Source organism: Nyctibius grandis, chromosome 1, assembly GCF_013368605.1.
Source record: "Nyctibius grandis isolate bNycGra1 chromosome 1, bNycGra1.pri, whole genome shotgun sequence".
Classification (NCBI taxonomy): domain Eukaryota; kingdom Metazoa; phylum Chordata; class Aves; order Nyctibiiformes; family Nyctibiidae; genus Nyctibius; species Nyctibius grandis.
The window spans coordinates 66,780,730-66,806,000 of NC_090658.1; the positions used below are offsets into that span (position 1 = coordinate 66,780,730).

Here is a 25,271-nt window from a genome sequence, read left to right on the forward strand (position 1 = left end):
AGTTGCTGATTGAAAAGATATTGAGTGTTTGCTTGTGATGGAAGCCTGCTGAATTTAATTTTGTGTGGATATTCTTTTTTTTTTTTTTTTTAGAATGCCTTTCCACAGTTTAAGCTCAATCCACAGAGTGATCAATTGGGTGTGCATACAGCTATTCCCACAGTTAGACAACCTATAGCTGTATATATCAACATAATCAGTCCATAGAACTCTAAAGGACGCTGTCTGTTATTTAAGCCTTGAAGAGTAATTAGTCTTCCCTGTTGTATCTCTATGACCTTTCTAAAGACAATCAATAGCTAACAGAGTGACTTCAGTGATTCTCAGGGCAAGGAACTTCCGGGATCCGTTATCGGCTTATAGGATCTTTTTTGCCTGTACTGCTCCACTTTTTGTCCGATCATTTGCTGGATGACAGCTCACTTGATTAATCAGTTTAGTTAAAGCACATTTACCATTACACCACACCTGATGCAAACTATAAAAAATGAACGACTCCTCATTTAAATCACTTGAGCTATCAAACCTAATGTTTTTCAGCAAAAACTGTCTTGCCTGCTTTTTTATTCTTTCTGCATATACCTTATTTTATGAATTCAGATGAGAAAATAAAATACTTTTGGAATGTGTCTGGTTTTAAATTTCCTTTTTTTTTTTTAAAAATTTCCCTGATGATACTACAGGTTGCAGGGAAGAGAGAGAAAAAGAGGCAAGTGTCCCAAAGTAAACTGTGTACCTTTCAAACTAAAAAGTCTGTTCCTTTCACTCTTTCTCTGATAGCTTGTCTGATAACGTGAGCTGCAACACATGAGCTGCAGCCCTGAGGAGGAGCTTGCCCAATGGCCTGGGCAAGACCACTCTGGCAACTGTCACCCTAAATTCAAGAGAACTATGTGCTTTATTTTTCAACTTTTCAATCAAAAATTGGGGTTCATCACAGTTAACTGTGAAGCCTAATCTGTCTCTCCTGCCCTCTACCTCACACAGTCTGTTCGACCATCACTTTCTGTGCTACAGCTGGTCATTAGGGACAGAGCTGGCTACTTTACACCCTGCAGGGCTTGTTCAGCCTTCTGCTCAGCTCCAGGACACATCACGGGTTTTGATTGCCCTTGGAGCATGGAAATCAATTTTAATGAGTAGAATATTTGAAGAAGAGGATTTCTGCATGGCAGACTCTCAAATGGGTCTCAGCAAAAGTATTTCTCTTTTCACCCATGTCTCATTTCATAAAGTATTTAATAACATACCTAAATCCTTCCCCACTCAATAAAGGATGCTTGAGTCCTTCTGACCTATCCTTGTATAAGACAGAGCAGGTGATATCCCTGCTAGTGGCCTGTATGTCTAGGCATCCTCACAAAATGAACTCACAGGTGATCTGAAAGCTGCAGGAAAGTACTAGCAGTATCACCTTGTCACATTTGGGAATCACACATGTATGTAATTGATTATTAGGTAATTATTTTCAATTGCAGCTGGTTTGTCTGAAAAGATGCCTTTCTACTAGTCCGTAGTTATTGTCTTTGGCAACCCACTAAACTTCCCAAATAAGCAGTTAGGAGTCAGATAAATACTTTTTTGGTGAGTTCTTACTGTTCTTTAGCACTTCTTCCTCAAAACTGAGCCAACCAAATTGTCCAATTTGCTAGTACCAGTAAAAGGCAAGCGTGAAAGTAATGGATTTACCCTTTATGAAAGGCTCAGTGCGTTATCAAGGCAGCTCTGCATCTCACTCTGATGATGAAGACTGAACATCGATGACCCAGACAGGCAGACTACTGATTTCCCACTGTGAATGACCATACTCATTTAATATTTGAGTTTGTGGCCTAAATTGAGAATCAGGTTCGTATTTCTTTTGAGTATGCAGGTGGCTAACAGACAAAAATTATTGTGTAAGGCTCAAATTCCTGCCTTTATTTGGAGGCACCGATTGTTTCCAAATCTCCGAAGTGTAGAGATCTTAACACTTCTTTGGAAGTCAGTGGAGGCTAATGGGTGAGTGGCACTTGGGGAAATCAAGCTGTTACTTAGCCATCTAAACCTGAACTGGAGGCTGCAATTTTTGGCACGCCTTCATGAAAATGTTGCCTTAGCCATGTTTTACCATAGAATCCAACTCAGATGTCTTAAATACATGGCAGAACCTGATAAAATTTTACCAACAATGACAAAATTATATAAATGGTTGGACATTTTATAATCTGTCATCATTACTAATACCATTTTAGGATACAGTAACAATACAGTGAAAAATAAAAGCTAATTTTTAGCCAAGACTATTCATTTTTTTATGGAACTTGTTAGACTTTAAGTTGATAGGGCTCCTTTCAGTATAATCATAATGAGGACAATGTTTTCATTTTTTCTAATCAGAAACAGTATATGCATGCTTTACGTCTCACAAAAGACCTTTTCTTCAGGCACTAAATTTATTTTAAATACTTTTCTGAATAACCAGCTTTGGAGTATATCTGCATTTACTGATGCACAAAGAACAATTCCAGAAACATAAAACTCAATTTTTAAAACATTTTCGTTACACAGAAACATTGTGATTTGCAAAATATTTTAAATAGGGCTTGACTACCTAAGTCTACCAAAATAATAGTAGCATCAGTGTGGAGTGGCAATTCCTGGCTTCAGTGACATTTCAGTCAGGCCATCACTGAACTGGTATTTTCAGATGCTAAATTTACTCTCCTCCCTCTCCTTGTTAATATTATTATTAGCAGGATTCAGCTTAATGATTAGAAGGCAGATTAGCTGTACTTTTCCACAGTTCATCACCTTTTAATTTATAGTAATTTATTTTAAAATTGCTGTTTGTTTGAATTTTTTAAGAAGAAGTAACTGAAACTTATGATTATTTAAAGTAAAATATAGACTTTATTTTCATGGAAAGAAAGTAGCTTATGGCAATCTGGTCAGTGTTTAAACTTACACAGTGCTCATAGGAATAAAAAGATTAGCACTGAAATATAACCCTTAAGATTTTAAATTTTACAAATTAGAATGGCTGTTACAAATACAATCCATTTTTATTCTTCCGGAGATTGTACAAGACTAACACTGAGAAAAATCCACAGTACAATAATAACATTATTACTATAAGATTTTTGCATACAGTAATCGTCTTAGGCATCATTAAAGCTTCAAGATCATAGCTTATGGAAATTGTAGATTTTCATTTACAAAAATGAAAAGCTATTATTATTATTATCATGTATTAAAATATTACTTTATTGCAGTTTTTTAAAGATTGCATCCATGCAGTGAAATGTTCATTAGTGAAGGCTATTAAATGCTATATTAATGGGCATCTAACAATACGTGATCTTATTATGGCTTTACCTGACCCAGTAAAAGTGTCAAGTGATCCATCTCCAGTTGTTGTTGTTGTTTCACTGCTGTTCATGGGTTCTGTTTTGACTGCAAGAAGAGACACTACATAGAAGAATAAGTAGATATGAGATTTTACTTCTATATTTATATTGGAGCCTTCATGCCAGTCTCACTAGCGGTAGTCCAGCTAGAACAAGCAGGCGGTGCAACAGCTTCGACCTTCGCTCTACCACTGTATTGAGACAATCTACACTTCCTCCATCTGGAATGGACATGCATCTGCATCGCTTTTTATCTGTGCATTCGTACATCTATTGGTTTTAGCAACTGGAATATCTTTTGGGGAAATTTCAACCTAAATCTAATTGATTCTAACAATTCCCTAAGAGTAGCAGACAGGAAGGAAACATTAGATGTCAAGGGATGTAGCACATAACAAAAAATAGTTTTGCCTGACAAGTGAAACAATAATAATAATATGGTTTCATGCTCATATAGAAGCAAATTACTTTCACAGTGCCAGCATTCTGCCTTTCCCCTTCCCCTTTTACAGAGTCTGTTGGGGGCTTTTTGAGCTAGGTCACCAGCCAGCAATTTTCCATAAATGGAGAGAGAGTTTAAAAGGAAAAAAAAAGGCAAAAGAACTAGAGTAGGACACAATGACAACCACGCCAAGTCAGCTTCTAACTCAGAGTTTACCAAACATTTGGGTCCACTCTGAACTCAAATTATTTCTTATGGATGATCATGCACTCTTACCTCCAAGCTATAACTGAAAGCACCACAGAGGCAATCTAGATTTTATAGTTTAATATGTTACCTGAACAGACCATCTGGCACGGACTTTTGTAATGGACTTTGGGAATCACCCTTCTAATTGATGTGGTAAGAAACAGCGGTACAGAATACACTGCAGCTTTTATTTGATATTTGACTGGCAAATGTGGAAACCATCAATATTATCACAATTGCTTTGTGAAGGTCAGTTAGGGGTGTGTGTGAGCATTTATCAGCAACTTGCTTATAGATACCACAGGACTGGTCACTACCCCGGGGCGCAGAGCGAAGTGGCAATGAGGACCTGCATGGGCCACTATAGTGGTCGTACGCCAGGTATGGAAATTCCAAAGACACAGTCCGGGATTTGTGGAGAAGGCTTTTCTGTGACAGCCAGGCTGGCAGAGCCCCTCCAGCAGGTCTAACATATGCCATGCAAAGGCATTTTCTGCCAGCTAGTTACCTGATGCCTCTGAGGGGCATCAGCTAAGCTGACCAAAGCTCTTGCTGTCAACATCACTGCATCCATGTTTGACTTCACTGGCAATAGTAAGGGGAGGGGGTAGGAGTTTCCTGTTCTGAGCTGGCAATGTATTTACAAGCTACGGCTCAGATTCAAGTCACCTAACTTAAGCATATAAATTAAGTGCATACTAATCTCCCTTTATGTCCAGTTGAGAAAGAGAGGTACTTCCAGAGGACAATTCAGTCCAAATACAGTTCACCAACCCTTTCACAGTCTGTAGACGAAAAGGTAGTGGATGAGTTAAATAAAGGATTTGGTTTTCTCATGGGAAAACAACACCTACAGAACCACACTGCTATTCCTCCCTGTGTCTGCGAGCACGACGAGGAGCTCACCGGGAACTACACACCTATCAATACAGCCGCCTGTGATGGGCCCTGCGTGAGTTACCTCTCCTATGATATCACACCTGATTTCCAGTCACACTGCTTAAGGGATCTTACTTCAATAAGTTATATGGGATGCTGCAGATGTCTACAATTGCACAATTGACCTACGCTGAATTCAAAGGGACACCTGTCAAGCAGGGAACATTTGAGAAATCAGGATGTGTTTGCCTCTGTGACAGGGAGAGTGCCTTGCAGGGTCAACGGTGCCCCAGTGCTAAGGAAACCAAGCAGCACTTTCTTACACAAGTTATATAGTTGTATCTTTCCATGTACTGTGCGACATTAAAAAATATTTGAATGTGTGTCTTTCAAATGTAGACTTCTTTTCATTATTTTTTCTCTTTAATAAAACTGCCACACCTATACATTCTCCCTGCAAGCAGCAGGACATTAATTCAATATAAAATCATCAGGGAAGAATTTTAGCCACATTTTTTCAAGCTGCTGTGCACTCCTTGTCATTTTGCAGGCTATTATCTTCTGATTTAAAAAAAAAAAAGCTGTGACAAAAATTACACAAAGTGAACAAAGTCATTCATAAGAGTAATCAACCATTCCCATTTCGTTATTTAGATGAGAAAAATGTTATTTTATTTTCATCAGATCAATAAAATATACATCAAGAAAAAGCTTAGCGGTCACTTGTCACGAAACAATTGCCTCCACTGACACTCAGGCCTCTCAGTTATGTGGAACACGTATTGTTGCCTGAAGCATGAAAAGTAACTAAATTAATTTGTCTTCTGATTACTATATACAGATGTCTGAATGTACTTCAGTAGAAGAATGAAAAACCATACTAAGTTGGAAAAGTTTGTACTTTCCCCTCTGAAGATCTTTGGTCATATTTTACTTTATAAGATGCATGTCTCTTTCCTCTGCAGAGTATGGACATTTACCTACATGACAAAACCTACTTTTTAGTACCTTGATCTGTTTCTATTCAAGAAGGTATTCCACTATTGCCCATACTGAGCTACAAACTTATGTTCAGTACTGCATCCAGAAAGACACTCCAGTATGTGCCTAACTGTTTTATTTAACAAAAAACTTCAGTAATGAGTTGAAATGTTTAGAGTTGTGTCTAGTTTTTATTAATGCCAGCTGCAGTGTACTGCCATCAGCACCAACAGTCACCATTTTTTCTCTCCCTGTCAAGCAGAAAAGGATCGAAACCAAACGAAACTCCGTCATGTACTTGAGGAAAAACATCACACTGGCACTGTGTTTTGCTTAAAAATATATGTAGAAAGTTTTTTTATATGTGCTTGATTTTAAACATTTCTACTTTGTTACATTCAGATTTTATCACATTAAGGAATTCACCAAGGTCTTTCCTCAGTATAGCTAGACATTTGGACTATTATTACCTTCATTTCTTTATGCTGCATGTCATTAAACCAAGAGGGGAAAAAGCACAAAGCTAACTTAAAAATAAAAATAATTCTAACATCAGATCAAAACCCCAGGAATATTTAAAGCTGAAATGGAAATAAAAGCTGACACCAATTAAAAACATAGAATCATCCCTACGTTTCCCACATGCGAGATAAAGCGTGGTTCTGGTACTACTATGGCAACTGCTCTAGACATAATGCAAAGACAAAGAGGTTGAACGAGCATTTTGGATGAATACTTTAAAGACTATACATTTAATATCCTATTTTTTAAAGTGTGGGTTAGTTTTAATTTTTTTTTTACATATTGAAAGAGTAAAAATAAAATGAAAAGCAATCTCAAGCTGGAAATACATTTGAATGTTGCTAAGAGTGAAGACAGTACATGCTAACAGAGTAGAGCCACCACGATGGTCAGGGGCTGGGGCACATGATGTACAAGGACAGACAGAAGAAGCTGGGCTTGTTCTGTACTGGGAAGAGAAGGCTGTGGGGAGAGCTCATTGTTGCCTGCAGCTATCTAATGGGAAGGTGCAAAGATGACAAAGAACAAAGGCACACTCTTCTCAAAAGGTGCCCTGTGAAATGACAGGAGGCAACAGACACAAGCTGCAGCAAGGGAAAAATCCAATTAGATGTAAGAGGAAAATTCTTCACTGGGAGAGTAGTCAGGGCCTGGGACAGGTGCCCAGAGAGGCTGAGGCACCTCCAACTCAGAGATATTCAACACTCAACTAGATGCTGCCATGAGCAACATGATCTAACAGCAAAGTTGGCCCTGCTCTGAGGAGGGGCTGTCCCAGCTGACCTCCAGAGATCCCTTCCAAACTTCATTGTTCTAAGATGAACTCAGAATACAGCTCCCAACAGGCAACAGCTTCTACAACATAAGTTCTTCACTTGATGAAAGGACTTAGCAGACCAACATGACTACTACTCTGACAACCTCTTTTTTTTCCTAAAGAACCTCTCTATGTTAAGGACTGAAAATGAACACAGAGTTTTAGGGGCAAGAAATGCTACTACTATGCATGAAGCAGGACAAGCGAGTGCAATAGCTACTAGAGCAAACAAGTCTGACTCAAAGCTCATGTAAAACAATAAACCACACAGCTTGTCATAGGAACAATTTTCCTCTTTCTTTTAGCAAGTCTTAAGGGTTTTCCTAGGAATATACTCAACTACAAGCATAAATCTAAACGTTCTACTGCCTATGGAAAATCAGATTTAATGCAAGTAATGCAAGGACTTTCACATTACATTTCCTTGCTACTGATAATTAGTACTTAAATTATAACCTTCCACATTTATCTGAACATGCTGAACACTTAACTGAGGTGACAGACTAAGTTAGCTCAGTCCTTCCTTAAACTTAAATTCTTGTAACTGAGCAGGAGCATTCACATGGAATCAGTTATTCTAGTGCAAACGATCTTTTGTACTCAAGCCTGAATTTTTTTTGGGCACATTCTCTCTGCATATGTGGCTTATAAGTGGCACGCTAATTCTAAGGGTTTTTTTAAAAGGAAACTTTTTCAGATCTTCCTACCTTTAGTCCAAACCTGCACATCCTAAGCACCTGTGTAATGGCTTGTGGAGAGTCATGGTGACGAATGTTTACACCTATGATTAATCCCATATGTACTTCAACAGTGTCACATATGTAATTATTATTAATCATTATAACTCATAGCAATTAAAAATACATGAGATGAAACTCATAAATGAAAATAACAGCTTGGAAAATTTGCCCAAATTTTTGCAAAGTGGCAAGTTATATGCAGCAGCACACTAGACGTAAGCTTTAATTAACAATGAAAGCACTAGTAGGAGTAGTAACAGTAACGTCAACCTTGATTTGTGCTCAGGTAATCATGCAATGTTGTACCTAAAAATAAAAGAGAAACAAATGGGCATTCCGTGGAAAATCCATTGGTCTGACTTCCAGCAATGCTGACTACTGGTAGTTCCCAGCAATGTTGATCATCACGGGGCTCTCCCAGTCTCTCAGAGCATGTAGATAGTTAAGCTAATTTTAAGTGGGTTAAATTCTCCTTGCTCATCAAATGACTTTCAAAGTATGGTAAGATAACTATTTATTGCAACTTGCTACCAGTTTTCTGGCTGTGGGAAAGGCCTCCAAGAAGGGGTGGAAAAAAAAGAGGGGGAAAAACCCCATGAAAATGTTCAAACCACGTAACAAAAGAACAGAGCAAACCAAGAGAGATGTTACACAGCAGTCACAGAGACACACCACCACACACATGCACTGTACCAGCGGCTCTCATACTTGTTGCAGAAGTGGGAGTACTGCAACTCAGCAACCAGTCTGCAGTGTTTAACACAGTCATGTTGTCTCCTGAGAACAGGAATGGTATAACGGTTCATTGTCCCAATATCTGTTCAGGGCACGTGAACAGTCTTCAAGGCAAGTAAGTGTTTTTGCACTTTGAGACAAGTCTTTTAACTGCACTGTATTGTTTTTATGAATATTATTTTAACTGGTTTATATATGCAAGTATAATATAGGAATCTAGTTATTAGTGTTCTTTAATGGTATGCTTGAAGTTTTCCCTTCTCTTTATGCTGGAATAAGGATTCTATTTAAAAATAGAAATATATTGAATCCTAACAGTTAAGCCCTTCTCTGCAGAGCTCTGTTGCCCTCACATACACATATACTTTTTATTGACATTGACAGATACTGTTTTTTAAAATAGGGATAAGTGAATAAAATGCTTTACATCATTGTGGCCAGAAAGAAAAGCTAAAAAAAAATTATTGGTGCCAACTGTTAAAACAGACACCAATGTATAAACTCCAAAAAAGAGGGCTGAAACTCTAGCTTGACTCGTATCCATGGTGTCACTCTCATGGACACTAATGGGAACAGGACTCCATCTCAGAATGTGGTACCCTGGCTCCCACTGCTCCAATTCAGCTATGGCAGAACCTAGCACTGCAACATCTGTGTTGTAGCTGCATGGTACTGCTGTCCATACAGTAACAGATATAGCAGTATCTGTTACAGCAGTAACAACCAGTTACTTTTGAGGAAAATTTAAAACTGACAAACTTTCATTACCTGACAAGAAATGGAGTTAGCATGTTCATCATGAAAAAAAATTACCTAAGCCTAATTTTGGTGCACTTCTTTTGACAGAGATTTAAAATTAACCTAAATGTGTCTCAGGGTATGAGAGTAAATTATTACTCAGCAATGAAATATGACGCAGAAAATACAATCTAATATCAAGTTACCAACAGGTATATCCAAACCTTTAACAGTTTGTTCAAATCAACCATTCCAAGATTTTCCTTGTTTCACCTTTGCACAGTTCTGCCTCTTACTTCAATTGGTGCAAATCGAAGAACTGCTGTTGAAATTAGTATATTTACACTGGTATGACTGCCATTTTTTCATAATTCTTGCTGGGTTTACAAATGGGTTTATGCTCATCCTTGAAATGATGTTAAGAAATGCATATGACTAAAAAATAGCCAAAACTTTCTATGTGCCAGCAGTGTCTTATACTTACCTCCTGTTCCATTTGTTGTAACTGATGTGCTACTGAGATTAGGTTTATCCAGTTTGGAACTACCAGGCGCATCACTACTTCCAACAAGATTATGAGGACTGGCTAGATCTTGCATTTCCATAGACCTGTTAAAGAAGAAGGTGACAGGATTTAAATGTATTGTGATACTATCTATAATAATGTGCATTTTCTATAACAACTTCTTCTACATGGAGGGTTTGTAGTGCAGCCAGATTAACAAATCAATACAGGTTCCTTTAAGGTCTTCCTTGCTTTTAACCAAACCTAAGAAAGTAGCTAATAATTTGATGTGAACAGCAACAAGGCCAGTATTTTTCACTTTTCCTTTAGGTATTACAAAGCAAATGACACAGGCTTATGAAACTGCTTGAAGAGCTTGTAAAAGATGTTCATGAGGCAGTGCATACATATGGATGGACAGATAGAGGGATAAAGGGATAAATGTATGTATATAGGTATTTCTCAGAAGAAAACAGAGAAATTAAGTGAAAAGTCAGTCATTACACAAAAAGTCAGAACAGGAACTTCCCTGTTTCCCATTATCTGTATTCCAACGTCCAGCAGTCACTGCATCCACACTGAATCATAGGAACAGACCATACAGGTGAACGAACAGAACTTTTATGTACATCTGGAAGATTCTTCACTCTTGCAAATGCATATATTCTCACTAGCTCACTTGATATTTTTTCCTTTTGAGTCATTTCTAGGGAACTTGTAAAATTTAAAGTGGATTTAGACTGCAATGTATTTCAGCGTCACAGTTATACTGGGGGACTGTGGACGGCTTTCATTCAGTGACAACAGATCTGCCTTTCTCAGTCAAAGCAGACAAGCAGCATTTCTTGTTAGACCGGTAATTGCAATCCAATTTGCAGTGTGTACTCATCTTTTCCTTGCTTCATTTATAAATTAATCACACAGATTTTTTCCTCAAAGAAACATTTTTGCTATGTATAAGCAAAGTTGCCAGCCCATCTGTGACTGGAGAAACATTTACCATGTGTATACTACAAAGGCCAACAGAAAGATTGTCTTACAGTGCTGTAAAAGCCCAATGGCATTGTAGAAGACTGAAACAGCTAGGAAAGAGATGAGCAGTTGGGATAGTTCAGTAAGCATAACCACTCCTGTATATTGATAATCTGGGCAGGAAGAGCAGTGGCAAATTGTTAAGGCAACACCCAGCATCTTAATTATTTATTGCAAGTTTCACTTTGAAATTGTCTCTCTTCTGTGCTCCACACATTCACCTCTGGGGAAAAAAAAAACCCAGACAAAACCCCACCATCTTTCCATCAAATATAGGTCTGCTGACTGAATCTATTTTTTCTCACCAAGATAAGGAAAAAAAAAAACTCCACAGAATGAAATTGTCTCCCATTTTTTGCTCCTAATTCCGCTGATCTCCTGGATGCTTTGGCTTGACTCTTATTGCATTCATTTAACCCAAGACACATTTAGAGCTCTCCTGTCTTGAATAACTTCCAGGAAATGTAGGAAATACTACATCTCAACTGGGAAAAGGCACCAAGGCCTTACCCAAAGGCACATGAAGCCCAGGTAAAGAATCTCATTTACTCAGTAAATGCTTGAATCAAGCCTGAGATGCACCAATACTCCACTGGCAGGGCAGCCTCCCCAGAGGCTGTCTGGATGAGCAGGGGAAAACTGATATTGCAGGAAGCCATTCATCAGCAGGTAAGAATTTTATAGCCATATTCAAGGAAATGCAAAGGCATAAACTGAGATTTGAACTGCCTTGACCTGAATTTGTTCATCTAATTGTATATACATTTCTACACATCTGTCAGCAGTGCATGGTATTTATTGTCTACTGGAAATGTGATCAGTGTTAGATGAAGTAAAATGAAATCAAGTGGTTTACTAGTCCATCAGTTTTTGTTTAGTAGTTTCTGTACAAGGATAGCAGCTAAAGGTTAAAAAAATTCTGTGAGTTTCCATCTTGTGTGTATTTAAGGGAGCAGGAGAATGCTACACAAAATAAACAATATATGTTTCATTGCATATACAGTGTAATATGCCCCACGTGTTCACTTAGCAGTTTAAGTGTCATGATTTCCTGTTCAAGTATGATCAGCCCAGAGATACCTAATAGGCAGTTCAGGCTTGGAAAGTTCACATGCCTTTTTTCTTGTTTAGCATGAAAATTACAATAATTTCTTTTCAGACAGGCATATATCATGGCCACAGATGAAAATGCTTCATCAGTGTTTCATAAACAAAAACACTTATTTACCTACCTAGTGTATTTAAGAAGTATCCATCTTAAGCACTTTTCACACTCAAATGAATCAGGTTTTCTTAATTGAATCAGATTTCTTAATCAGAAAACTAAGTCCATTGATTTTCATTTGCTCAGCAAAGAATATAAACAATCGGACTTTGTAAAAGGAATAGTTTTTGTTCCATATCGCTATGAAACCTTTTGTGCAGAAAAGTATTTTATTCGCTTTATATTTGTTTTCTATAGCAAATGGCATCCCAGTCCACAGACATGGCAACTTAATTAACTAATACTATTTTAAAAGTAGTACATTTACAAATAGACATTTTCTCTGCATGAGTAAAAGAGATCTTGCACTTATTGGTAGCCTATTAAGGATAAAAAGGATATCCAAACCAATAAAGTTTCACAAAAGCATGTGTATACATAATACTTATCTTGGGTGCCCTACCCTGTGTGAACAAGTAAGGGGATTATTTTAATATATCCCTATATGTAATTTATTTATTCAAGTGCACATGTTACCTTCTGTGTAACAGATGTCATTCAATTCACCTTGCTGGATGCATTTAGTTTACCCTCAGCATAAAAAATTCTCGGGAAGATGTAACAGACCTACTAAAATCTTAGCATTTCAGTCAATGGAGGATTCAGGAAAAATGCTTAAAAAATAATTCCAACATCTTGAATTCATTTTGTCAAACTAAATGTTTATCAGAGTCCTGCTTTCACTGACTTAATCAGAAGCAGGTTTGAGTTCAGAATGTGTTTTCCTGCACTAAAAAAAGTAAAAAAGTGATCTCTGAAGGACCAATTAATACTTCTACATTTATGCAGTTATTTATCAAAGACTGTTTTCTAGTAAATGCAGTGTGTTTCATTTTAGACAGACTAAAGTCTATTGTTAAAGCTGCTTAAAAAAACTACATCGTACAACTTTATTTTTGATTTTTTGTTTCTCTGCCAGGCACGTAACTGTTTGAGCTTTACTTTTCCCCCTCTTGCATTGTCTCAGACCACTTTTCAGAGTAATTAAGTAAAATGCTAAATTGTATCAAAATACAAATTTTGAAAGGAAACAGATTACTTGGTAAGAAGATGTTTTAATTTTCTCTTGACTGTTTGAAGAATGCTAGCGTGATTCCAAGCTCCTCAGTGAAAACCTGAAAACTGGCAAGATGGATTTGCCTTTTATTCTGCTTTGGCTATGCTTTAAGTCTTTGAAAATTGGTATTTGCACATGCTTAGTGGAGCATTTTAGAGGCTTACTGGAAAAGCCCCTAAAACATCCCATTTGCACGGAACAGCCTCCCAGATCCCCATAGGCTTCAGCTCCAACCTAGACATGGACAACCCCAACAAATTGAAGAGGGTTTGTATCAAAAAGATGGCTGTGCGTGAATCCTAGGCCTTCTACATTTTGTTCCCTAAAACATCCCATTTGCACGGAACAGCCTCCCAGATCCCCATAGGCTTCAGCTCCAACCTAGACATGGACAACCCCAACAAATTGAAGAGGGTTTGTATCAAAAAGATGGCTGTGCGTGAATCCTAGGCCTTCTACATTTTGTTCCCTGGCTCAAAGTGACATCTTTTCGAGGGTTAACCTATGCTCAGAAATGGGTTAAGGAACAGCATCCAAAGAGCTAAATTTTCCCCCGTCTTCAGAACAGCAGCCGAACAGAACTTGTGATGCACCCCAGACCACTGGAGTGCACAGCCCAGCATCATAACCCAGCCTGGTTTAGGAAGGTTTAAGCATGGCTAATTATGGTTGCCCAATTTGACAACTGCATCACTGCATTTCTGGATAGCTTTCGTTCGTATTATTTTAAAAGTAAAAAGTTCGAGCTTTGCTTCTAGAGTTGTGTTTTTAAAATTCTTGTATTTTTTTTTCTCTCATTACAATCACATATCCATTTGTGCGCTGCTTTCCTTCAGCAGAATTAAAATATATTTCCAGAAAGTCTGAGTTGTTTTAGCTCTGTTACCCATTTGCATTTCCAATTCAAGTACTATAAAACGCAGACTAAGAGCTGGGTTCTTCCACAGCTCAAAACTCCACTTATTAATGAATTCTGCAAGTAGATCATATATAGATAATTTTCTTGTTTAAAGAGATCAAGTTTTAAAATGTAAACTTTTTGCTACCTAATCTACTTTTACTGTAATTCAAACCTTTTTACTAACAAGTTTGAAAACATGAAATCATTTATCAAAGATTTATAGAAGAATAAATATTCTAATGTGAAAACAAAGTACTTTAAAAACTAGTTTAGACAGAACATTTTACAAATATTAATTCCTCATTGTGCAGCATTTGCAGCAAATCCAAAGCAAAGGAGAATTAAAAGAAGGATCAGCTGAAGGCTATTTAAAATGGAATAATTTCATTTAGTTTCTAAATTAATCAGAACAAAATTCTTTACAAGTATTTAAAAGGACTTTTCTTTTTAAAATTCTTTAAAAGGAAATGCTCTACTTAATTTTCCTTAACAGAACCTTTATTAAACTTCACTGTGTCAAAAATCCACATTATCTGGGGTTTTTTTTGTTAGTTTTTCCTTGCTCTTCTTACATCTCTCCTTTTGTAACCCCAGTTCTTACATATCCCAAACTCTCACAGAAACCTGGAGCCTTGTCCAATTAAGATGTCAGCTACCTTGGAGCTTCTGAAATGAAACAAACAGGTAATTTCCCTTTATTTAAAATTAACTTCTAGAGCAATATGAAAGTTGGGTAACAGATCTGTTCAGACTCAGCTAAATCTGTTTCCCACTGCTGTCAGCTCAGCTGTCTGATCGACTACACAGTTTGGCAAAGTGGAGCGTTTTTTTTTGATTTCCCACAGAAATTTTTTTAGCTAGATCTTTCAGCCATGTTCTGGACATGACTATTGAGCCCACCTCTCTTCCATATGCAGTCTGAACTAGCTCATACAAGCCTTTCACTCCGACAAAAAAACTAGAATGGATGCACATAGACAAATTTCATTAGTCCAATAAAATCTACATAAAATCCGCAATAGAGTTCAAAACTATTGATAACAATAGATACATCACATTTATATAGTTTTTTCCTAGCTTTTTTTAGAAAACTGTATTTTACACATTACATTCACAGTTAGGCCAGGAATTTTTCATGTTTATTCGCACCTACACAAACTGTAAATAATGCAACTAAATAGAAGTTATGCCAACCCTTTAACAGTCCTCAAAGACCACAGTGGGCAGTAAGAAAAGGTGAAGAGAGAGGGATTCTGGATGATGGATGGATTTCAAGGGAACACACACATGCATACAAATACACGTACGCTGACACACAGCTACATGCAAACTTTTAAAAATTCTTCGGTGCTAAATATCCACATACACATGTGTATAAGTGTATAAATACACAATAAAAAGCTTTCCAACATCTTTCCTCCAAAGACTGCCACAAATAGTGCAACAGAACATACAGCCCAAGAACACTCCTCAAATGAGTAACATTTCCAATCTTTACACTAACCCTAAAATATAGGTTAATAATGTTTTAATTTCCAGGTGCTTTTACGCTGTGTACAGCAGCCTTTGTAATTTTTTGCCACTGTAAAAGGTAATGAAGAAACGGCGAAACCAATGAGAGAAATTTGCTCCATTAAGATGACTGCCTCTCTTGTTTTCCCAGGCTCATCAGCCCCTGCTGTGCATCTTCTCAAGCTTAACAGATAGCCAAAATAGCAAATCTTTTGCTATTCTAGGCACAATCTCGCAAAAGCATGCCCCTCCATCATGCGAATTCTGGGAGCCTGCCAGAGTTAAAAACAAATAATACTGCTGGACACTAGCAAGGCCTCCTTTCCACTCTCCTTGAGGCCTCATTTCTTAACTTGTAAAGTGATCTGATACAGTACTAAGAAGCAGTAAAAAATGTCATGTTATAGGGATAAAACCAGCAAATGCTCTTCAGTTTTATTTTATTACTTTTTTTTTAGCAATCCAGAAAACAAGTGCTAAACATTTTGCAACCATTTATGAGAAGGTGGATTCTAGCTACATAATTTTGATCTCTCATGGTTTTGTAAGTAGGGTGTCAACTTCATCTTAAAAAAGTAAGAGAAAGAAACAAAACCAGTGCCACACTGATATTAAAAAAAAAAACACTGGTTGTTGTAGATACAACCAATGTCAGATAGAGGGTATCACAAAGAGGAAACCTTAGAGAAACGAAGAATTGCAACATTAGAGTTTTCTGCCATGTTTATAAATACCACAGAGTTACAGAATCACAGAATCACAGAATGTTAGGGATTGGAAGGGACCTCAAAAGATCATCTAGTCCAAGCCCCCTGCCGGAGCAGGATTACCTAGATCATATCACACAGGAACGCGTCCAGGCGGGTTTTGAATGTCTCCAGAGAAGGAGACTTCACAACCTCTCTGGGCAGCCTGTTCCAGTGTTCGGTCACCCTCACCGTAAAGAAGTTTTTCCTCATATTTATGTGGAACCTCCTGTGTTCCAGCTTGCACCCATTGCCCCTTGTCCTGTCAAGGGATGTCACTGAGAAGAGCCTGGCTCCATCCTCATGACACTTGCCCTTTACATATTTAGAAACATTAATGAGGTCACCCCTCAGCCTCCTCCAAGCTAAAGAGACCCAGCTCCCTCAGCCTCTCCTCATAAGGGAGTTGATAAATAATAAAAATATTATGAAGCTCACCTTTGTAGAACTGTAAAGTAAGGACTGCGGTAGAGTCCTTATGAATATGGATGATTAATTACAAGGCTGAATATCATCATGCAGCTTCCCGGCACATGAGTTCAAGCTCACAGGGAAGTAGCCCCTACCCAGGGACTGCAATAACCTACCCAGGGACTGCAATAACCACACCGTGGAGAGGATCCTTCCAGTACAAAGCAACAATAATTTGAGGAAAACTCAACACTGCCTGATTTTAATAGCTTTTTAGATCTCAACAACACTGCTTATCTTGCAGAAGATGCGACTCCTTAGGCTATCCTTTGGGATGTAAAGTGGCACTGGTTGTGATTGTATCTCAGTTTTGCTTTCATGCCTATTGCCTTTCTCTTGGCTATTCAAGCTCTAATTCCAGGAGAAAAAACTCTCATGCAGACAGTATTACTTTACAGGAGCTGTCTGAAAAGGCAGCCAGCGTCAGTGCTCAGGATACACTTGGCGCAGAGGACTCGGCTGAGAACGTGGGCAAGCAGGTTCGGTGACAAAGGCCAGCATAGCAGTGTGCCTCCTTATGCCATTCATAGCTAGAGAAAAAAGATGTTTTTCTAACAGCACTGCAGCGTCTTCCCCAGCCCCCCCTTCCCATTTCCCCCATTAGACTTCTGCTATCAAGCTCCCTTTTTGACCTTGTGCCACCTTGAGATTCTCTGTGCTTCCCGACAAGGGTCATATATTTTTTGTCTTCATTAAATCTATGCTCCCCTCTTTTCTCACCACATGAGCAAATGCCAAAGGCCATAGCTTTTGATAAGCTATCATACGGCTATTGCTATAGTAATAAGCAGATATTGTTTTACTGAAAGGGATATATGGATTTCTTCTTCGTGGGTCTAGTGAGAAAATATGACTAAATACTGTGAAAAATAATTGCTTACAAATTCAAGTTTATTTTTGCTGGAAAAGAAAAACTGATGTTTTCTTTTCCTGCCTGAGGAATAAAATGAAGGTGAAAAGATTAGGTTAGTCATCTGGTGATGACTAAACACAGCAATGAATTTAGAAGGCTTGGATTGTCGTGCTGTATAATTGCTGAAAACTATTATTTCCTTCAAAGTCAGTAACTGTGTGGTTTCCCTGGTTTCTGATTGACCGAGACATTTTATTTCAGCTTAATGTCACTTAATGTGGTTCCCAGAAAACCACAGAAAATTGTCTATTCTAGTGCAGTTCAGCTGGCCACAAATCCACATTAAATTATTTTCTCACTGCTTTCTTACTTATTGAGGATGAATGTCATTTCCCTGGCACAATTAAAAGACAATGTAAAATTAATTTGGATTTTCACACTTGTGGATGACACATAGAATAATTTCTAGGAACCTTTTCTAGATTCTCCTGTTGGACATGTAGTCCTTTTGTCCAAAGCCAACAAGTATTAAAATGAATAGGTAAAAATCAAGACAAATTGGGTGTGGTGGTGGTGGAACTTATTAAATTATTTACCTCAGCATAAACTTCCAGCTCACCCTCTCTCTGCTCGGGAGATTTTGTGAGTTACAAAACACAGGTCCACACTAGCGAAATGAGTAGGCTGTCACTGAAAAGGCAGATAACGGGAAGTCTTTTTTCCATATAGCTCCCCTTCCACCTCACCTCCCCACCCTGCAGTTTGGGATTGGTTTGATTTGATGAAGGCAAATGATGGTTTTATATGGGAAACTATTATATTCTGATATAATAAACAGATGCACACACAAAAAGCAAAGCTACATAAAGTGATACCTTCTGGTCAGCTGGATCCCAGCCTTTGAGATCTCTTTTCTGGTCTATCCGAATGTGACAGCCATAGGTTTGATGTGATATGATTTTAGCTCAGGGTCTATGCTCCAGGCACTGGAGGAAGTATCTGGCAAGAAGTAATGTGGTGTCTGAACAGATATTTCCCATCTTCTCAAAGAAAAAGGCAGCTGGTTGGAAAAAAACACTCCAGGAGCCAGACAGAGAACATCTAAACTAATAGGCAGCGAGGATCAGGGACTGATGGAATAGCAGAGAGAATGGTAGGGAGCTCAGTTCTCTTAGTCCATGTACAGGCTGGCCCATCCTGAACCTGGGCTGTACATGACCATGGCTTAGCACCAGCTGGCACGCACCAAACCCATGCCTAGCACAGCCCCAACAGCAGCGATGACCCCATGCCACAGCTTGGGCTCAGGCAGGGGCATGTTCACACGCTGCCACAGGCCTGGCCATGCAGCCCACAGCCCACAGGTTGCATTATGCGGTTCCCAGTCCTGGTGTGAACGGAAAATATGTAAAGGTACACAAGAGGTTAAATTCATGTTTAACCTGCTATTTAAAAAAAGGTGACTAAAGTAGGTTTGAAGTCATTATGTGAGCATTTAAATAAATCAAAAGCGATAATGACACTGCAGTTCCACGGGGAGCTGTCAAGCATCCAACTTACATGAAATAGAGACTACTGGTTTACAGATATGTAAGATCTAAATGCAGGTCTTTGGATCACAGGGCCACATTTTCAAAGAATAGTTCACCCAACAGCTCCCATTTCCACTTCTGATAACTTCCAGATGTGATCGGCTCTTGCAAATTCTGTGGTTCTCACAACATGATGAGCTGTGTCATAAACAAATAACAAACACTTAGGTGGAGATGGTTGAAACACAAACAGCAAGCCTGTGGCCTACCCTCCTATGCGACAACTTCTGCAGAACAACTGCTCAGAGTCCCATCTGAAAAGTCTGCCTGGAATTTCAGAGTCCCTTCTGCACCTCTGACAGGTAACTTGGTCAGAGGTAAGGAACGAGTAACAAACCCAATGACTGGAGAATCTCACTAAGTCTTTGGTGTTTTTAAGTCTAATTTGAGCAACAAAGACTATTTCTCACGTATACAGGGGACCGTGGAGATGAACAGCTCTGCACTAGCCTGTTGCCAATCTGTCCTTTGTAAGACATAGCCTTTGAAGCCACACTGCTTACTGCACATAATTTCAAAACATCTCAGGGAAAACACAAGGCACTGTTCTTCATGGCATGACAGTCTTATTTTAAGTGAAATGAAAAGAGGACTTTTGAAAGGGCTGTTTGAAGCCCTGATTTCCTTTGGATAATGAGTAGGGGACGTTCTAGCACCTTCACTCTTGAACGGGAGGAAATGCCCTCTTCGAAACCAGATGTTAATGGTAGATTGAGATGGAAAGAAGCATCAAAGCACAGAAAGTCCTCCAAATCCCTGGTACTCACCCACATATGAGAAAGAGGAATTTCTAGGGATAACTTCATCATTATCTTATCTTCCAATTACTTTTTTTCTGAGGGAAAGGGATATCATTCCTCATACCCTTTCCTAGGGTGCTGGAGAAACTTGCTTTTGTGATGAGGGAGCTCTTCTGTTTAGATCTGATGTACCTTTCAAGTACGCTTCATTCCGGGCTTGTCTGTGCAGTAGGTGGAGGTGTGCTTTCAGCAAGGGAGAACATAATTCCTTCCCTTAAGCTGCCATATAAACACCACCACCAGTGAAGATGGGATGGCTGGGGTGCCTGGGTCCAGATATTGGTGCCTGATCCACACCTACGTTATTAATTGCAGTACAGTAATAACATTATTAATTGCAATATAATAATGATAACTTTATTAATGTAAGACAATATTTAAACAAATCTAAAATTTGGAAATAAGGGATGAAAGGCTGGGAATTTTGCTGTTGGCTTCAATAGAGCCTGGACTGCATGATGTAAGTATGAACTCACATTTTCATAACAAGAGAGCAGAGGGTGGGTTGTGTCTGACTTTCCCTGAATTGAAATGTCTGTTATATTACAAACTATTTATTGAAACGTGGTTCTTCTTCATCAGGGATTGCCCAAGGGAAAAGAAGCCCTTTCAGGTGTGCTGTATTAGAGTGATCATACCTCATTTCAATGTAATTTCTTTAGCCACCAGTACAGGGGCCTCGCAAGAACTTCATCCATCTCCAGAAAGGATGAGTTATGATGACAGACTGGGCAGAATACAGGAGTTGCCAAAAACTTGTAGTTTTCATGCTCCATTCAAGCTTCACGTTTTAAGGCAAACATTCTGAATCTTCTCTGTGGTTTTTTTTTTTTTTTGTAAATATAACATACAGAGTTACTGGCAAGTAGTCTTAACATGGGAAACATTAACGCATCTCACTTTCAACAGCAAAGTTCCCCTTAAAAGTTAAACCTGATCTGAACCTTGGCTCCCAAGACAAACATTCTGTAGTTTACCTCATGTGGAGCACATTATGTTTGGCTCCAAACCAGTTTGTGTCAAAAGCAATTATTTCTCTTCTCTAATTGCAGTCACAACAATCAGCTAGGTTTAGAATATAAAATAAATATATGCAACTTTCTGACTGCCTGATGGTTTAACCGCTTCAGCATCTGATCGTTCCAGTAAAGTAGCAAGGTGTAGCTGGGCACAGCCATTCTGGACAGCAAGGTACACTAGATGTGTTACACACATCCTGTTTCATTTTGTCCAGGAGACCTTATTAGCTGTACACCTGAAAGAACAGGGAGATTTTTTTCATTCACTTTTAAGAACCAATTACATTCAAATGATTTCTATTATTCTGAGCAAGAGGGAGAATGATGCCCTGATAAATGTACTCATGTTGGCTGACCTTTACAATTGATATCAAATGATTACATTTCATTTTACTTCGCTGTTTGATTTCCCCAAGTCATTTTATAATTTGAGACTTAAAGCATACATACAGTTTTATGTACCTTTTTAATTTGGGGTGAAGTAGGTGATTTTTTCTAAGAGTCAATAAATACCTGTCACTGAGGACTCTAGGGCACAATCCCCCCCAAATTATTCCCTTGAGCCACAAGAAGGGGCAGGTACCAGCTGCAAATCTGTAACACCTCCATTTCCAGCTCAGCCTGCATGCCAACACCCCAGCCGCGGTGGGGGGACACCTGCCTGCCCAGGCAGAGCCACAGGAGCGGGACACGGGCAGAGCCACGGCTCTAGCCCCTCGCTGCCCCCGCACACACACGGCAGCACTGGAAACCAGCCCCTCTGGTGGAAACCATCCTTTATAGCTCCCTCTGCTAAGAGCCCGGCTTACACCAAATGGTTTGACCTCGCTATGACTTTTGCCAGACCGCCCAGCCTTTAAAAATCATTAAATATCCACTTCTGTCAAAGTCCTGAGGAAAAAGCAGGGCAGGAGGAAACAAACCTTAAAGTGTTGTTGGTTTTTAAGTTCACGCAAATCTATATTGCAGACTTAAGACTATAATTTTACTGCATTTAGCACGGGTTCCTCAGTGCTTAAAAATCCGGTTTGCAAGACAGGGCACTAAGGTAGGAGATGTTAATAATAACATAATTGCTTTTTATAATGAAATTATTTTTGTTTCTCAGCAAATTTTAAAATATTACTGTTGTGAAACATGGTATGATAATGAAATGTTAAGGGGGATGAATATCGTTCTCTAGTACTATTTTGAGAAAGTCACTCATCTTTGAGATGGAAAAGCACTGCATCTTTGAGAGCACAGGGTTTTATTTTCTGTCTAATTTAATCTACATAATTAGAAGGAAAATAAGACATAAGCCTGAAATAACATAGGAATAAAACATGATCTTATGTCTAGTCACCTGCCAATTACTTCTACACTGAAAAGCAAATAAAATCCCCAAAATGCTTAAAAATTAGTGACAGAGATTCAGTTGTAAATTGAAACAGAACTAAAATTAAATTCATCAAACAGGATGTTCTCCCTCTCTGCCCTCTACTGCGCTTGCGCCACAAAATAATTCTGCTAAAAAGTCGATCTGTGGAATTGCTTTATTTATTTGGGCACTGTGTATGCCTTTCTCCATAGATCTGCCAAACACACCTTCCCACAGACTTGCTGCTTCAGTCCTGGGCCTCTCTTAAATGGCAGACAAGAATCCCCTATGAATTAAATGGAGGCCATCATACTCATTTTCACATTTAAACAAATCCAGGTTTGAACTTCGGTTTTCAAATGTGGATGACCAGTGGAAGGCAAGTGTATTTCATGCTTCAAGGGGAGGTAAAGTTACCTCTGCTCTACAAATGACATAGAAGTAATTCCCAAAGAAATCTGACAATAATACAGACTCAGATCACAGTAAATTATATCACTTGGCAGCTAAACTGGAGAACTAAGTCCAGAATTGCCAACAAAACTCAAGACACACGTTTGGATACATGGAAAGCTTTGCGTTTTCTAACAGAAAGGAGCCTGCACAGGCATCTTATGAGGCCCATAAAGAACCTTATCAGCTGGAAAGAAGTGTGTAAATTCTGAGGATCAGATGAAAGTTTTTTGCTTTTTTTTTTCGCCCCAAATAAAAGCATTCAAAAGGAGAAGATAGAACAGACAGACCATCTGCAATGTAACCACATAAAAGACCCCTGGGCAAATCCAAACCCATTAGCAGAAGTGCTTGACAAATCTGCCAAAGAGCCAGATGCTGCTTATGGAGGAGTCTCTTTCCCTTCTTGTCATCTGGATCCTCTGACTTCTGTTCCCAGAGGAGGAGAAGGACGGCTGCTGCTCAGACTAAGCTGTGTGTGGAGAGAGCTGAAGCACAGAATCACCCTCTGATAAGGCTACCTTAACATAAAGAGAGGAGACCAAGCCTGAAATATTAAAAGTAGAACAGTTTTAACATGCATGTGTGTAACATGTGGAAGATGCAGATGTTAGAAAGCAATTAGTTTATTTGCATGTGGTCTCTTTTTATATGGATGTTTTTGGTTCATTCTATTCTTGTTTCTTACATTTTCTTTTCTAATGGCTGATCAGGACCTAGTAGGATATCAAAGAGGTGATTTTTGGCATGTTAAATACTAGCACAGCATACTAACTGCACGGTGTTTGTTAAATGCTTACAGAGGATTACACAGACTGACTGATGGTATTTAAAATGTGTCTGAACAGGTTGTGAAATACCTAGCCAAGAACTTACACTTATAATTATTTGAGGAAAAAAAGTGATTCATCTAAAATGTAACCTATACCAACCTCAGAATAGGGGATTTGGATCTAAATGGCCATGTTTTTTTTAATGTCTGCATTCTTCTAGGAGTCTATTCAACTGGATTTGAAGTGCAAAGTAGGTGGAACCAAATACTTCTACTATTCAGACTCACCAGTGGTAAAATATATTTGGAGTATCCAAGAGGTCAAAGAAGCTGGAACAGTCTGAATTAGTTCTCCTGTGTACAGCTGTAATGTGATATGACAGAGCAAAAAATAGACCGAGGGAGAAAGAAAGAAAGAGAGCTCCTTCTCGTTGTGATTGCATGTGCTACACTTGAAGAACCAACACTGTCATTTTATGGCTCAAAATCCAGTTCAGGTTTAGGATAAGGCTCTAAGAAACTATTGGATTAAGTAAAAATACTTGCAGGTGTAATCTTAGGTTATCTTCTTCCACTCAAAAATAGTATTTACCGTATCCCAAGACATTCCTGAAGGTTCAAAAATGTTAAATTTTGATTGCTACATTATTTAACACAGAAGTACATGCTCTCCTTTTCCTTCTCTTTGAAATCCAAGAAGACTAGGTATACCAAAAAGCACTATGACTTAGCAGATCAACAGGTTCTGTATAAACTAGTCAAAATGTGAGGGTGGGTAGGAAGGAAGAACAGAGAGGGAGAGGGAAGTATAATGAATGCTTGCTCTGAGAGTCATCTTTTAAAGGCAAATCACTTGGACCTTGCCCACCTGCTTTGCAGAGTAGCAATATACTCACTTTACACAGAAATTAATTTCAGCCAGGTCAGTGACTGCCAGACTGACATCCTGGAACTGCTGGCAATCCAAGGGCACTTCGCAGCAAGCTAATGAATGCTGGCTGGTCTATAATGAGGCATGAAGAACACACTTAAAAGTGAACTTAAATACCATCTATCTATGCAACCAGTTATAGCTCAGGCTGTATGCTGGGCTACCAGTGCCCACACCATGATCTGACAGAAGCAAAGTGTGTCGCAGGCAGCGGGGAGGACGCTGGCCCGCTCACCCGCATGGGTATCTGATCTGTCCGAAATAGATGAGTAACAACCAGCTGCACACTAAGCCCCTGGGATGGCTTCAGTCCTGCTCCCTCCATACACCTGCAGCTCCAGCTAGAGAAAGTGGAAGGGAGAGAGTGACAATAGCCTTGCAAATGGACTCAGAATTGCACTTAACTGCTGCCATCAGCATATATGTTACATTGTGTCACCTGTTTATACAGTAGTAAAGGCAGTAGAACATATATTGTTATCATTTCTGCCAGGTGTAAAAAGAGCTGCCC

The 25,271-nt window shown here is 38.8% G+C and overlaps 1 protein-coding gene across 12 annotated transcripts in view; it reads right to left on the reverse strand.

The window, feature by feature from the left end:
• The window catches only part of EYA4 (EYA transcriptional coactivator and phosphatase 4), a 171,309-nt gene that overhangs the window by 39,492 nt on the left and 106,546 nt on the right, over positions 1 to 25,271 (reverse strand). For 9 of the 12 annotated variants that reach the window (XM_068408850.1, XM_068408834.1, XM_068408858.1 and 6 more), the window contains 3 exons: positions 9,977 to 10,101; positions 8,728 to 8,796; positions 3,358 to 3,450 (listed from right to left, as the gene is read on the reverse strand). In XM_068408850.1, coding sequence (XP_068264951.1) covers positions 3,358 to 3,450; positions 8,728 to 8,796; positions 9,977 to 10,101 — 287 coding nt within the window. Of the gene's footprint in view, positions 1 to 3,357; positions 3,451 to 8,727; positions 8,797 to 9,976; positions 10,102 to 18,708; positions 18,833 to 19,393; positions 19,564 to 25,271 lie in introns of those variants that run through there. The other 3 variants (XM_068408893.1, XM_068408876.1, XM_068408866.1) reach the window with 3 other exon arrangements.